The 16,973-nt window shown below is 33.4% G+C and overlaps 1 protein-coding gene across 2 annotated transcripts in view; it reads left to right on the top strand.

Annotated features, from left to right (window-relative positions):
- Taz (tafazzin, phospholipid-lysophospholipid transacylase) overlaps positions 1–16,578 on the top strand; it is a 32,412-nt gene extending 15,834 nt beyond the window's left edge. For both annotated transcript variants that reach the window (XM_067119695.1, XM_067119694.1), the window contains 2 exons: positions 2,500–2,648; positions 7,370–16,578. In XM_067119695.1, the coding sequence (XP_066975796.1) occupies positions 2,500–2,648; positions 7,370–7,777 (557 nt within the window). In that variant the 3' untranslated portion in view covers positions 7,778–16,578. The remainder of the gene's footprint in view (positions 1–2,499; positions 2,649–7,369) is intronic.
- The last annotated feature ends 395 nt before the right edge of the window (positions 16,579–16,973 follow it).

Raw genomic sequence — 16,973 nt, 5'->3', positions numbered from 1 at the left:
AACAGCACCTCTAAAGTGGTCTAAACAGGCTTGACTGGTATGCTTGGTCTAAGCGGGCATGGCTCGTATACTGTAAGTTAAAAATGGTGTAATGCATCTTTTAGTGAAGATTACTTACCTGCATTTCTTGATGTAAATTTTCACCTTTATACTCTTTACCTATTCATCCCTTGCATTTTTCATACTCTTTGAGTAGTTGTTTCAGAATATCAAATGCCAATAATGAAGGAGAAAATGAATGCATTGGGTTAAAAATTAAGTATGAAATTGTAATAACCACAATGCCTTCTTAACTTCTAGAATTCTTCACACTTCTTAGCTGCACTTGTCACTACAAAGCCTGAAATCCAAGTGCAAGAATATGAAACAATCCTAATGTCTGTAGCGGGGTATCAGAACGAGGTCACATTACCAACCTGGCCATGAAAAGGACCTGACTGCAAGAAGTCTTGTGGTCAGGTCAGTAAAGCAACCTCTTTCTGATTCTCCAAATGCAGGTTTGAATCTTGCTACGGTTGCCAGAATTTCCTCATATCTCTCATCTGAATCTCAGGTTTTTTAGTGATAGGCATATCCAAAAAGTGTGAAGAATTGTAGAATCTAAGAGGAGCATTATGGTTATTACAGTTACATAAGGAGCTGGTAAAGGTGACTGGTAGCTTCTGTACATATTAATTATGAATATCCACTTATAATATCTTGGCACCAATTACAGCTAAAGAATATCATGCGATGTGCGCTATTACGTTTCACTGTACTGGAAGACAACAGAAGCCTTTGTAAATAATCTTCCTAAAGTACCTGGATTCAAATCCACGCAGTCACTCATGATCCGAGATCTTTGATTGGTCCTTATTGAAGTAAATCCTAGTAATATCTTTTAAGATACCTGTATCTTTAAATAAGATAGTAGTGAAGGGATGGAGGAGGACTGTCTTATGGTATGGGGAACATACTGGATTTTGAAGTCAGAATTAACAAGGCAGAATGAAATATATGAATAGTTGCAACTAAGATAAAATGTTCAGAGATTGGGGGACTCCCATTAATTATGATTATTTAATCAAGAATGAATATGAAGTGTTGAAAACAAATCCTTGCAAGAAATTTTCTCAGATTCTTCAACATTTTCGTCTTGTCCGTTATTAAATTTGTAATACTGTATATTAAGGTCAAGTATATTCAGTAAGTACCAACCCTTTAAGCCTGCCCTGTAAGATTTCAATAATGATAATTTCTGACTCACGTAAGACCTTTGCTTTTATAAACAAGGGAGTCAGGACAGACAAAGGAAAAGTTTAGCATCAAAAGATTGAGACTGATGGCTAGCATGTGACAGGGTCATTCTAATTAAGTGCTGTGATGTAGAGGCCAACTAGAATTCTTAGTCAGTGTGAACAAATTTAAAAAAAAGCTTATTGCTTGCCAGAAAACTAATAACATTCAGAGTACAGTATAGAATTAAACACATAATCTGAATCACAAAATATGTTTTGTAGTATAAATTGCTGTATTATTATGGGGTATGCACATGAACTGTAATTTTCATGCAAACATACAAACTGATCAGGGAGGTAGGGTGTAAGACATCGACAACAGCCTCAGATTTACTGTAACAAAATTATGATAAGGATAAATATTTCAAATAGAAGTAACAAGTGCAATTTGTAGGTGGGTCACATTATGACTTCGTATACTGTACAGTAATACACTATTAGTGTTTTGTGATCATTGAGAAAAGTTCAGTGCTGTCATCAGATTATATTAGTACCTCCAAGTACAGTTGATTTTTACACAGCTAAGTACTATATGTATTTAGAAATGACTAAATTTAGATTAATTGAACTTACCACTTTTTTAATTTTAATAGCAGATGAATGTATATTACACAACTACCACAACTATAATAAGGAATTTTATTGTACAGTATTCAGTCACAGCTTTGTGTGCTTGCTCAACAACTATATTATCAGCCCTTGAAATATTTGTGGTTTGAATTTGTTATTTAAATGAAGGATGCCCTTGCACTTGATAGTACTGTACTGTACTGTGGGAATAGAGATTTGAGCAGATTTATGAAAAATTACTAATCCTATAACCTGGTATGGAATTTGATAAAGTGGATATATTCAGAACTAGGTACAGTATATGCTGTAGTAGAATGTATCAAATTTAGATTGCTAAGTGTCCTGTTGCATTGGAACAGTTTATGAAAAGTTTATGTACAAGATTTCTTGTAATTCATTTTTAAAGAATATTTGTCATCAGGGAAAAGGATTTTCTTGAGTGTGTACTGATGACTATTTTAAAGAATATTTGTCATCAGGGAAAAGGATTTTCTTGAGTATACTGTACTGATGACTAATTTAACAGGTTAACAGGTTTTTTGTTAAGTACAGTATTAATGAAAATGCTTCAATTTACAGGTTTGGGAATGCATATTGATTTGACCTCTTATTATAAATGTTACATACTTTACTGAAATATTTTGATTTGTAGGTATCTTAAGATTGCGTGAGTTATGGAATGCAAAGAAATTGCGGTGGTCTCCGGCAGCGCATGACATTGCATTTACGAAACGCTTTCATAGCTGGTTTTTCAGTGCAGGAAGATGTGTGCCAATTATCAGAGGTATTGGCGTTTATCAGGTATGTTAATTAATAGCAGCAGCTCACTGAAGGTAGTGAGGGAAGGATATATAGCAGTATCACAATAAGAGTTGTTTCACAAGTTGCAGGTCCTCCTGAAGGTAGGATTGTGAAATAATGCTTTAGGAGAAATATTTTGAAAGTGCTGTAAAAGTATTTCGGTGTACAGTACTATTATCTAAATATTTGTATAACAGTTGTATGAAAATTGTTATGCAGTTAGAGTAACTACTTATGTTTGGTTATCAGCACTATCAGTGTCAGAATTTTCCTTCTGACAACTAACTTTGGGTCTCTGATTAATTAGTTGTTTGGTGTACTGTATGCAAATATAAACCTTTCATTTTACAAAAGACATGGCTGTCATTCAGGGTGGTAAAAGACCAGTGACCATCACAAATTTAGTTAAACAGTTAACCATTCTATTTCAGACCAAAGTTATTAGCTGTTATTTTCCATCAGATTCTTGAGATGCCCTTCACAATAAACAAAGTATTACCTTTGTTTTTTGTTCATTGGGGTCAATATCTGTTTTTTCTTATTCTTGTACTGTAAGCTCCTGTCAGTGATGGTTTTCATTTAAACCAGTTACCTTCAATGAATGGCAAGTTTTAAAAAGTATTTAGTCAGATAATAATGTATTGAAACCAACCAAACCTTTCATTGGATTGTGGAATTCCTCATACCAAAAACTGTAATTTATTAAATGTGTATTTATTTAGTTATGAAAAACAAATCCTTTGGCCAGTCCTATGAGAATTGAATATTTTAACTGTGCTGTATGGTGAAATTACTGGTAAATGATAATGATAGTAATGCTAATACTATATATATTTACAGTATAATAAATGCCATGTAAGAAATCTAGTTTTATGTGTATTTTTATACATCTGTGGCATTTATCTTGTTATACATTCCATACCTTAGTTTTCTGATTTTATAATTACACGGAGACTTAACCTCAGGCAAAAAGATTGACATTGGTCACTGCTGGACTTGTTCTCATGGAAATTGTGATTTCCAGTGTTCTTAGGACACATTAGCATTTATGCACGCCAGTGTTCTGCATTTATCAGCTACTGGGAGATATAGAGTTAACAGTTCCGAAGCTTAGAACAATTGGTAAGACCACTGAAATTTGCTATTCATCCTTGCAATAGAAGTGGAATATATTTCCTCACAGGAACACATCGTGAAAAGCTGAGAATAGCGGAGTCTTATCTTTATCAAACTTGGGGAACCAGCCTAATTAAGAGAGTACTTAATTTCCTATGAAAATGTTTAAGCGTAAACCTTGTTTATCTTACTTGATCTGGTCTTTTTGTATGGTGTGTTTTCTAAGTGTTTTAATCGCATATTTTTCATTTGTGATATGTAAATTTTTAAAATTTTCCAAATGCCTGTATGGTTGGGTTTTACATTACAGTATCTTTAATCTCATTGTATTATACATAGCAACATTTTTACATTTCAACTTTATTTTACCATTTAAAAATTTTTCAGTTATAACATCACACAAAAGATTTGTGGATCTTGTATGTGATTTTGTAGCATCCCCTTTGCCCTTATTGAATTACCTTCTGCATATTACTTTTCAATAGTAACTTTTTGTCTTTTCTTACTTAGTTCTCTAACTTCTTTAACTGTATCTTGCTGCAATTTTTACTGTACATTTAAGAACAAATCCTTCAGGTGAACCTGGTGAGAGTCTTGATGTGTGACACCAAGGTTTCGTTGAACGAATTTTAGATGCAATATCTCACTGAAAGCCATCAGACAGCAAATTCTTTATTTCATTAAGCAAGCAAATCCAGAATCAGTACCTAAGGTCCATGATGTTCGTGCGGTGGCCACTTCCACTAACTTTTTTCATTATATGAATTTTGATGAACTTAAGAAATATACGGGTTGAAATCACCAAAAGTATTTAAACACCACTATCTTAAGTCTTTAGAGGCCCTTAAATTTTCCACAGTTGCAGGGTGGTGTGGTCCCCTGGTCCAACTCAAGTTTAGTTTATATGAATTTAATCCCTGACCCCTGTCTCACCTGCTTGCCCTTGCCTTTCCATTGGGTCAGTTCTGCCTTTAGCCTAGCCCCATTTATTTCCACAATGCCTCATTGTCATTTATTTTGTTAGCCTTAAGTATACTAGTTGGATTAATACTTAGTATTCAAAAAAATTTTATCTGAGTACCTCAAAATTTTACTGTGTATTTATGAAATATTTTACCTGTGTGCCTCTGAATCCTATTTTTGTGATAATGTTTGAATTGTCTGTATTAAAACACAGTGAAGTTTTCTTTAAATGTTTTATTTTAACTCCGTTTGTGTACTCTCTGAGGCGGGCCACCAAGCTCTCGTATAGTTAATTCTCTCATTATTATTTTCACTGGCTGACACAGGTCGACCCAGAAAGGGATTTTTGACAAAGGAAAATCTATTTCTGGGGAAGACCTGTGTCACCCAGTGACCCACCCTCGTTTTTTCCCCCGGTGAAATACTCTGCTTGGTAGAGGCTAAATTTGGAATGACGCGTCAGTCTCGTGATGACGCCTACTTGGCGGTCGGGTGAGTATTCGGAAATCACAGGTTTGTAACGGCTCATCCAATTTGGGTCTTTGAGAATTGAGAAGTCTATTGGACGAAGGCCTGTGGGCGTAATAGCTCACCTCGGTATATACCGACATCTGTATGAGATGTTCGAAATGGAGGTAGTAACTCCAGCATCCTACATAGCTTTTTTCTCTGGTATATATAGCAGTCTTAAACCTAGAAATGTGCCAATTGGAACCAATTTCACTTGGTGACACAGGTCTTCCCCCAGAAATAGATTTTTCCTTTGTCAAAATCCCTTTATGCGGGTTATTTTATTGATGAGTTAGACTGTTTCCTGATGTGATTTAAGTAATCCAAAAAGGAGGCTGTGGTGTGATGGCCACCCTCCTCACTAGTAAAACTCAGTACAATATCTGACTTGTTCAAGTGATAGGAAAGTTATAATGCTAATGCCTATCCCCTGGCACTGTGTTGTAAGGGGGTTGAGTGGTGGAGTACCACTCACTCCTGCTTTCACCAAGCATTTCTTCACTGTCACTGAGCGAGGACATCTTGCTGAGCTCCTACTGACTGCTGAGTTGAACTTGTAGTATGGTTTTGAGTGTTTTGTTTACACAAAAAATATTGTCATTATCAGAAGTGTGAAGGGTATTAAAGTGAGTGTAGAGAACCTTCATGTCCTCCATTTAGGTGATCCCAACTGTTTTATTCTCTGCTGTAGGGGTAAATTTGCTGCTGTTAGAAAGTTTTCAGTGGAGGAAGTAGGCTTGAAGAGTTAGCCTACTACTTCCTCCTTACTGATGAACACCTCCCTACTCTTCACACATGTGCATATCTCTCTCAGGCGAGAGGTGTGGTAAGGGTCACCCTTTTTCATTAAGTGAATGCAATATTTACTTGTAAAGGAAGTTCCATGTAATCAGAGGGACTAAAAGAGCTTTTATCAGAGAAACGAAACAAAAGGCATAAGCCAACAGTAATAGATTAGGACTGAGTTTTGTAAATAGTACTTAATTGTTGCAAGATGTAATTCTGGAAAGATTAACCAGCCTTGGAATTCCAAAGAATCAGCACATGTGTTTGAAGAAAGTTATTATTTTTCAGAAAAAAGCAAGACCAAAAATTTGGGATAAAAGTTTAGCCAGACAAACATCTTTGAGTGAATGACAGCATGGTACCTTTTCCATTTCCGAGACCTGACAAATGACTATTGGTGTGTCTGCCTCCTGAGCGGATTGACTTTTTCTCAGCTTAATCCATACTCAGGGTCACTGTCTTCAATGAGCCTCTTCCAGCTATCTTGAACATCTCATTTCTTAATGATTTTGGTAGATATGTTACAGACAGCTTCCCTTGTTGATGGCACCCCTCCTGTGAATTTGGGCTTTGGGGCTGGTTTTTAACTTGGATTTGTAATGGTTGGGTAACCCCAGCCTTTCTGTGATGACTACCCTTGATTGTGCATTATTTGATGGTCAAGTGTCTCAGCCTTGGAGATTTGAGAAGCTTATTCCTTTTTTGAGTGCAGAAATGAGAAGGGTAACTACTGCCTCTCCGTGTCTCTCAGAGAGGATGGGGTTTACAAATCTATTGGCATACTGTACAGTATGTAGATTTACTGGAAAAATTAACCTTCTCTGAAAGATTTAATTAGTTATTACTTTTTTCTATATTTATCCCCGTTTATAACTACAAATTCAAGGTTAATATGAGCTGAGTAAATTTGTTTGAATTTAAGATTTTATTTACTCTAAAATTATAAGCACCCAAAACCACATTTTTGCATTGATGACTAAAGTTGTTGCAATGCCAGATTGTTGAAAGAAATCAATCCATGTATGTAAATGATTTTTCTTGCCTAAAAATAATTTATGTTTACTAGATGGAGCTGTAGCTGTTATGATGAATTCAAAAATTATTTTGATAATAATATCATTATTATTATTGCAAAAAATTATCTTTCGGAAACTGGTAACATGGGTTCTGTGGTATCAGGGTGGTAATTGTTGTTTAGAATGTGAATGTAATCTTATTGGACAAATTTTCCTTGGCAGTCTTCCACATACATTAGATTCTTATTTGTTAACGAAATTAAAAATGTGTTATAAAATCAAGGACATTTACAACATGAGCTTAATTTTCAAGGATTTTGGTTTTTTCAGAGAGCAATGGACTTCTTGCTAGACAGACTGAAAGAAGGTGAGTGGGTGCACATATTCCCAGAGGGAAAAGTGAACATGACACAAGAACATATGCGTTTCAAGTGGGGTGTTGGAAGACTTATTTATGAGTCTCCTGTGTGCCCAATTGTTCTTCCATTTTATCACGTAGGAATGGATGCAGTTCTTCCAAATAAAGCTCCCTACATACCCAGAGTAGGGAAAAAAGTGACAGTTTTGATTGGGGAACCCATGGATTTTAAAGAAATCGTAGCAGAAATGAAGGCAAAGCAAGAGGATCCAACCACGGCACGGAAAATTATAACAGACAAAATTCAAGAAGAAATTTGGAGATTAAGAGAGCGAGCTGAAGAACTACATGAAAAAATGCTACAAGGTAGATGTTGTTAGCACAGGCTGAAGGTGTGGACATTTTAGAATATCTAATACATTTATATGCTTTTTATAAATAGTTATAGCTCATTAAAATGATCACTCGACGTCCATTGTAATTTTTAACGAACATATAGTCAGTCAGACACACTAAGATTACTAGGATGTGGTGAACAAGGAATTCCGGTGTTGCTAAACTTATCATTGTTATGATAAATTGTGCTTAGCAGAGCCTACTCAAGTGAAAGTTTTCTAATTGACTAGATATTTTGAATCTATATCTAATGGTTTCATAAAGCAAAAAAAAAAGGTGGCATAGCATTTTGACATGTGCTGCCAAACCTCAGTTTCTGCAACATATGGTCATTTTAAAGGTCATTGGTCACTTTACTGGCTTAATCGTAAACCACCCATCTACTTGAAGAGCAATTTTGCTCGAGCTAACATTGTTATAGGACAATATGAGAGGCCAAAGCTCCCCACCGCCAGTATTCCACTCTCAGGTCAGGGAAAATAGATACAACATTTTCAATTTTTTCATTTAAGAAAAGCAACAAGGGGGTCCTAACTAAAGTTGCAAAGGATATTACTTGTACAGCTGAAGCAACTAAAGTTTTGAAAATGCTCATTAATCAATTGGCAAATGTGAAAATGAGAAATTCAGAAAATGAAATTCTGTAAACAATAAATAAATGTTAAAGGGAAAATAGATTACAAAATTGCTTTAAACACAGACCCATAATAACTCAGGGTTTAACCTGAGTGTTATATATTGTGTTTGTTGTACATTCAATAACATTATTATTATTATTATTATTATTGTTATGTATTCCCAAAAGCACTGCAATGAAAGAAAAATTTCATTAATGTTATTTCTTAAGAAATCAAATACAGTGAATGACAAAGTCTCGGACAAAACCATAAACAAGGGGTTAATGTTAAGAGAAAGATTTAAATGGTCAAATAGACTTGACCATGCTTTTTTTTCTACCTAGTAACGCCCTAGTGATCTTAGTGTTTGACATCTTATAGGAAACTTGAAATTGGGGCTTATATGTAATACCACCAAGGAGAGGCTTCCATTTTTTACAAGGTTGAATTGTGCAGTTAGCCTCAATACTGTTTGAACTGTTCATTTTCTTTAAGAAAACCTTTATTTTTCCACTTTTGTGAGACATGTTCCAGTACCTTTTTGAAGGTTGAGGATCAAGGAAAGTGTAATTGTAACAACCCAACAAGGAACTGGTTATTTATTCTTTACTATAGTAAAGAATGTAGAGTATTAAATGATTTAAATCCATGACTTGACTTGAAACAAAAAGTAGCTGATACAAATAATAGATTGTATTGTCATATTAAATTTTACAGATACCTATGATACATTTGTAAATTATGAAATATGGTAGCATCAGAGTTTGGTAACAAAAGGACAAGTCAAAGAATATATTCTTTATATAAAATCTTTAAATTGTTATGTATATTGGTTTATTAAGAGAGAAACCGTAGTCCAATTTCCGTAAGAGTGCTAGTAGATGTTTAGTTCATAAACGTGGTCAACTTCCTCACCCAAGAACGATTAAGGTTCCCATACTCAAATTGAAAATCTCAAACCTTCCTAGCAAAAATTGTTTTTATTATAATTATTGATTTCTCTTCTTGAAAACAGCATTTAGTCGGAATCTCATGACTTTATCCTGTGTCTTCAGAATTATGAAGATTTATGAAACCTCAGATCTTGCTACTTATAGTGTTTTGTGTGAAGACAGCTCCAAAATATACACTATTGCTTTTTTTATAAGGCATCATTTCACAGGATTTGAAAATTCTTTTCAAGCAAAAATACAATGTACTGTATTTATTTATTATTTTTTTTAAGTTTTTATCATAATCATCCCTCTTTTTGGATTACTAGTTAAAGTCTAAATACAGGAGTTTTGGGTGTTAGATATTAAATTCACTGGTTTTGGTAAGCTTTGGTTTTAACATTAATGCAGTTATCATTCAATTGTTGTTAGTTTTTAGTTTAAAATTTTTTGTAGACTGAAGTACTATATATGAAATATGCCCATGAACTTTTTTATGGCATGGTAACAGAATATAGACATATCCTTTTCTTTGAATGTTAGCAAAGTACATCATATGTAAGGTCTGAACAGAGAATTTGAAATTAGTGTACGTATAATGTTTTATAATTAATGTGTATGTTCATCTGCATCCTATGTTCACCTGCATTTATGATGCAGAATACATTGTGCAACTGGTAGTGTCTTAAGTACTATATTCTGTGCTTGCTAAGATAAATTTTAAAAATCTTCAGTTACTAATTGCCATGCATAGCTTAAATTTAACAGGGTAGACTGTATGCTTTTGTAAGCTTTTTGTTCTTATAAAGGTTATTTTCCTGTTCTTGCGATCCTGTTTCTAAATACTTATGAAAACCAATTTTTTTATTTTGTAAAACATTTTAGGTAGCTGGAGTTTTATGAAAAGTAGCATAACACAGTATACACAGCACATTCTATGATGGCATTAAGTATGATGTCTTATGGTTTCAATTGTAATTTTATGGCTCACTGATGAAAAACAAATTATGCACTGTACATACAAGATTTGGAATGAGGTAAGTATGCAGTTTGTTGAACATAACAGTTTGATACCTGCATCAGTTTCCTGTTTCTAAATCTTTGTTTGATATGTGTTCAGAACTTGATGTAGATTCATTGTTGCTTATGCATTTTGCAGTATGATTTATTCAGGCACATAGCATACAAATATATAAACAGTCTAAGGCATCTATATGGACATAACACTTTTTTTGTTCAGGGGTTGCATTGTTTTTAGGGTTTGCACTGCATTGTACCAGAATTTGGTAAAATGTAAGTGGGATTAGAATTTATGCTTAAAATGTTTCACAAGCATATTAATCTCTTAAATTATTGTATTCAAGTATTACATTGTTAAGAAAATCATTTTCCTGTAGTGTACAAGAATGTGCTTAAGTATAACAATCACTGAGCCTCAACCCAACAGAAAAGACATAAGTTTGGTAGATTGCATATGAATGCTGTTTCCAGAATTGATGAGAACAGTTTGTCAATGGTTATATGTACTATAAAGGAATTACGGTATTTCTGGGGTAGGCCATGTCCTCTTGAGTACAAAATATTTATCAGTGTGCTGATATGATGATGGATGATGTGATACCAGCTATATTGTCACAGAGTCCATTGCAATTGTCCTTGTGTTCAAAACAGTTCTGCCATACGGTTTTTCATTATCTTTTGGAATGTAGTCTATAGTTTCTGCTTATTTTCTGCATAATGAATCACTCTGTACCACAGTAGTTCTTATTGCTCTCTTTAGCAGTTAGGTGGTTAGCTAATTTTATTAAAAATTATATCTAAGGTCTTTAAGTTCTTTGCAGTCTTTCTTGATAAACAGGTACAGTATATATATTTCTGAGAAATTTCAAGATTTTGCTATACATTACTTTCATTTGAAGCTCAGTGACTTTAACAATTGGAAGTTCAAATGGAGTTTTGAGTCCCTCAAACCTGTTAGAAACTTTTAACTGTACGAAAGATTACCTTTTATCATTTTTTTTATTACGGCAATATACTATTTGCATTGTTTAGGTAATGAAATATTTTCCCTTGTATAGTACAGTACCACATTTTAGTGATATGCCAACGGGCTCGTGGGTATTGGATTCATTGGTACTTGCATAAAAGTTGGATGCTTGATACAGTTATTGCAGTAGACCTGAATGAATTGATAAATTGTATCTCACATGCATTTATAGGGGTGGAAAATAATTTTCCACCCTTTGACACAATGTGAAGAGAAGTTTATTAATCATCGTGAGTGCTTTGAGACTGGGCAGGAAAGTTAGTAATGACTACATATTGTGCATTGAAAGGAACATCTTTCAGGTGATAAGCAGTATAAAGTTCATTGGGTTGTTAGCTAGATTTACTCTATCACATGTTTTTGAATGTATGATGTTCTTTTACATCTACTGCTATGTGAAATGGGTTATTTGCAGTGTAATAAAAAATTATGCTTGGAGAAAAAATTCCATAGGTGTAGGGCTTAGCCAACATGCATTATGATGTTTATCTTGAAACTTAGCTTTAGCCAAAGTCTTTTAAACTGTTGCCATGGTATGTTGCTGCTTTTGATATTTTTTTTATAAACTGGATTTTTCCAGTACCTGAAAATTTAATCTGATGCTCATGGGTGTCCAGAAAGATTTTATGTACATTTATCTTCACAAGGTTATTCTTGGGACTAAGGTGCATTTTGTAAAGGAATTTTTACCATAATCATAAGATTTTTTATTTTGTTCTGTGTTGTGATTTGATATTTCAGTTAAGCTCCTTACAGAGCAGTGTACAGGGCTCTTTTAGTAGTGACTTATAGAAAACTGTTTTCTCCCTACTACAGTATTTGGAACTCACTTGTTAGAAAACTTTCTTATATGGCAGTATAATAGAATCTCCATTTTCAGTTAACCCAGTCACAAAACTTTTAGAGCTGTAATAATAAATAAAATCTAAATGTTATTATTACTAAAGACAGATCCTTCAGGCCATCCCTGTTAAAGCTAAATAAGTTAGCTCAGTGATCTGGTAAAACTACTTAATATGGCACTTTCATTCATCCAAACAGAAGGTAGATGTTAGAAACAGACTCCCCATTCAGATAGAAAAAAAATTAATTTGAGATCCATTGCATGCAGTGCCATATAGAGACTGTAAGACAAAGGTAAAAGTTTGAAAGGTTGACATGATGGCAAAAGCAAGTAATGTATAAAAGAAAGTCAGATTTTAGGTCTTAGATAAAGAGGAGAAAAGTAAGCTGGAATTTATACTTTCTAGAACAGATCTTTATTCCTTAGTAACAACAGATATAAAGCGCTTGATAAAAAGAAGCTTGTGAGTAGGGAATGTTTTGGAAGATAATCTGTTAGAGCTCCATGTTAGACTACGTAGGGCTATTGAATTATCTCCAGATAGAAAATTACAATCCAAGGCAACAGAACAGCTATTACCTAATTAGTTATAACTAGATGACATTTTTAAATTCCAATAAATTATAAGTAGCTTAGAATCTACAGTTTATATGTATTTATTTATTTATTTATTTGTAAGTTCAAAGGCCAATTTTTGCAGCCAACCTGGTGTACTATTTTAGCCTAGGCAATAAAGAAAAAAAAAAGAAAGGTGGCATGTAACCATAAAGGGAGAATATACTTACTCTTGGCTCTTAGATTAAAAAGAAAAAATCAAAGCTGATAGATGAGCTTGGTAGAATGCAATTCAACGGTCAACATTTTCTCCTTAATTATAGGAAGAGATCACTTAGCAGGTGTTGTGGGGTTCCCTTTTATAAGACATTTTTAGTTTAACAGAAAAGTAACCTGTGGAGAATAGAGAGACAGAAAGCCACCTTACTGTGGAGTGATCCCCAAATATGAGTGATGCGAGTAAATGTAATGAAGAAATTCACGTTTTCTGAACAATATGCATTCAATTGTTTAGTGGCAGACTGATCAGTTTGAAATACAAATGGTTTCTGAAGAACTTTGAAGTAACCTGAGCACTGTAAAACTGATACAAGTTAGAGGACCAGTTAAATATTTAAAAGTAGTGGGTGAGAGAGAGAGAGAGAGACAGAAATGGTTTCAAGCAGTGTTTTGGAGTTTATGTATTTTAACTTAAGTTACAGGATCTCTGTTAGGACAAGATCACAAGATCAGTAAATGGAGATAGAGTAACTCAAGATTGAGTTTATAAGTACAAGAGAGTAACTCAAGATTGAGTTTATAAGTACAAGAGGGATAAGGAGAAAGATAATGTTGAATCATCAGCAAAGCATTGATATGAAGGCCATTGATACAGAAGGGAAAAGTAGGTGAAAGAGCAGAACCGTATGGAACGCAACCAACAATAGGGAGGGAAGCAAGGTTTTCATTAACAGTTCAGGAATAGATATAAATCAGATGTTAGATAGGGAAGAATCAACCACCCCCCAGTAATTGTATTCACTCCACAGCATTTGGTACCTCGGGCTGTACTTTGAGAATTTTTCATCACAAATAGGGGCTTGGAGGATATGCAACACTTATTTGGTACTCTATATGTGTTGATAAAAGAAAAAGGTCTACCTAGAGCAGGATTTTGCCCTCTTTATGTACAGCTTGTAGTACTTCCCTTCCTGAAGATATGTCGAAAGTATGAGTCTACTCATTTTTACTATTCATAAAAACCATATCCATCAGCAGTACACACTTGATCATGTAAGAATGTATGGATTGCACAGTGTGGTGTATGCAGACAGCTCTGAAAGGATGTGGTAATTCACTTTTCATTACCTGACATTGCATCTGTTTTAAAACATAGGTATCTGTAACTATAAAAAGTAGGTCATGTTCCTTCTGGAAATAATAAATGTATGGTGACTCCTGAACCACTATTACAGATTATGGTTTGGATAGGAGCATTACATTCTCTTATAGGGAAACAAAGCTTTACAACAAAAATATGCTTAACAGTTTAATCAGTATTTTGTTTTTGAAACAAAATGATGGAGTTAAAAGTAAAAAATCAAACTAACATTAACAATACACAATAAAACTGAAACTAGTATTACAATGCTACAGTGCATCAATAGAAAAAAAAAATTTTTAAGTCAGGCATCAGTATTTAAATCTCATTATAAAAGTAAATCCTATGGGCCACTTGTGGGATAGTGCTAAGAATTTTGACTTGGTAGTCTGGTTATTCTACCTTATATTAATGTATTATTTTTGCAAGTTAGCTAGAACTTAATATCTCAGTTTTGTTGTTGTACATGTTCCTATTGCAAACTTTGTAGGGAGCCTGCTTAAATGACTATAGATGCATCCTGTGCTTGTAGATTTACTTATTACATACTCAAGTGTAGGGGTTTCCAAACTACAGTCCTTGGGCCACATCAAGCTTGTCATATGATTTCATCTGGCTCATAGCAACTTGAAATATTTAAAAATTATATAAAACAAATTTCCGTTCATTATTTTCTTAATGCTGTCAGCCAGATGACTTGCAGCTCCTGTTTGCCACACTCCATCATTCCAGTTAGTGTGCAAAACTTTGCAATTTGTTGTTCAGGACTGAATTGTGTTGAAAAGTTCAGACTGGGTTAATTTTGTTTCAACCTTTACTAATGGTTCAGGTTCATTTTGACATTGCTTTGTTTTACTGAATTTTTGGGGGGGGGGCATTTTCATTTTCCTATTTTGTGCAAAATTTGGAAAATCCAAATTTCAGGTAAACAAATGATAAATTTCAGTAAATACAATAAATTATCAAAAATAAACTCATCTCTGTGAGTATGTCAGCATTTTCTATTGTTTTGCATATTCACTCACAATATCATTTCTCAGTGTAAGCATAACATTATTTCATTATAACTCAAATTTCTCTTTTGTTCTAAATTGTGTGATGCTGATTACAGAAACCATCCAAATGAAATTATGTATTAACTTAGATTTTGTCCATTCATTTAAAAACTGGTTTTTTCCTTGGTCCACAAAAATGTGTAAAATACAGTACACAATGTGGCCCTCACACTGAAAAGTTTGGAGACCACTGCTCTAGAATAACTGACTATAGGTTTGTAAATTTCTCTAAAAAGTAAGGAAGGAATTTCGTGAAAAGAATGAATCCATCAACATGTGTTAATAATATTTTCATTATGATCTAAATAAAAAATTGTTTAATCTATATAATGATACTACTACTACCTCAGCTTTAAAATTTCCAATTATATGGCAAAAGCAAATTTCAGCACTGCATTTTCTGCTGTACAATCTTCTGCAGTTAACTGTTTTTAAACAAAAAAACATCATCTCAGTCAAATTATTTACTACAGTCTTTTCTCTCTTTTTTGCCATAGGTTATTTAAATAGAATGGCAGTACCTTGATTGAAAATTTTATTAGAAAATTCATTTTTACCTTATTTTTAAATGAAGTTCTTAACACTTCATACACCTTTCTGAAATTGGAAAATTATTTTCAAATTTCAGAAAGGTGATTGACATTAACTTTAAAGGATTTGTTGATATCAATTTTAGGATCAACCATCAAACCTACAATTTCTCATTAAAGTACAACTTTTTTTTTATTACTAGACAGCATTTTTTATTAAGATTTAATAGAAAAAACACTAGAATTAAAGAGCTAATTTGTACTGCATGGCAATCTTGAGTTAAGTGTTAAAAGTGATATACATATATTGATTTAATGTGCTAATTTGAATTTTGCTGTTGAGAAAACTTAAGGTAAAGTTGGAGTTAAACACTGACTCTCAAATCAGATGCTATGAAGGGATCTGTATCTTGTATGGTACCCAGAAAAATAATGCAGTATGTGCTGTGTAATTATCTGTTTTTAAAAAGTTTTATTTGTTCAGTTTGTAATATGGAGGTTATTTTTGTAATTAGATGTAAATATGGATTTTGCAGTGAATTGTGTTAATGTATTGTCAGTAATTTATGCTGCATGTAAAACTATGTAGTAATTAATTTAGATTTTTTATGGATTTTTTGTTGAATTATTTGAATAAATAATTGTTTTACAAATCTTTTTGGTATTTTATCTATTGCAACCCATCATTATTTTTTACAAATAACATGAACAACTTGTTGATAATTCATGATTTATTATAATTCAGCTGTATCTTGTGCTCATCATCAGGAGTTGCACTTGCTTATTGAAGTACACTTGTAACAAAATGATAAAATTGTATTTTAATATTAAAGCGTTATATAGAATTGTTTTTTATTTATTATACTATGGCAAGAAACGTATGATTTATTTGATAGTATCATACATTTAAGAACTCACAGCTTTGTAAAGAATAGTCCTTTCCTTGTTTCTTTACAGATAACTATCAGGCACTTGTAAGTGCTCGGGGTTGGCACCTGAGAAAGTGTAATCCTTTATATATGAATCTATGATATTTTGTCAAGTTATTTTGGCCCTTGGAGGGCATTAATGGATTCAAGTACTTAATGAGCAGAAACTGTCATTGGAAACATCTAATGAAAGTATCATTAAATGATGCATGGAAGTTGGGTATCGTATGTAAGGCCTCATATATTTATGACATTGATAAAATCAGTGCAGCCTGTTTTAAACCATTTGTCCTTCCTTTACTATGGTGTGG

The sequence above is a fragment of the Macrobrachium rosenbergii genome, chromosome 17, assembly GCF_040412425.1.
Source record: "Macrobrachium rosenbergii isolate ZJJX-2024 chromosome 17, ASM4041242v1, whole genome shotgun sequence".
NCBI lineage: Eukaryota > Metazoa > Arthropoda > Malacostraca > Decapoda > Palaemonidae > Macrobrachium > Macrobrachium rosenbergii.
Note: the sequence above shows the minus strand (reverse complement) of the source record. Positions and strands in the feature narration are given on the sequence as shown.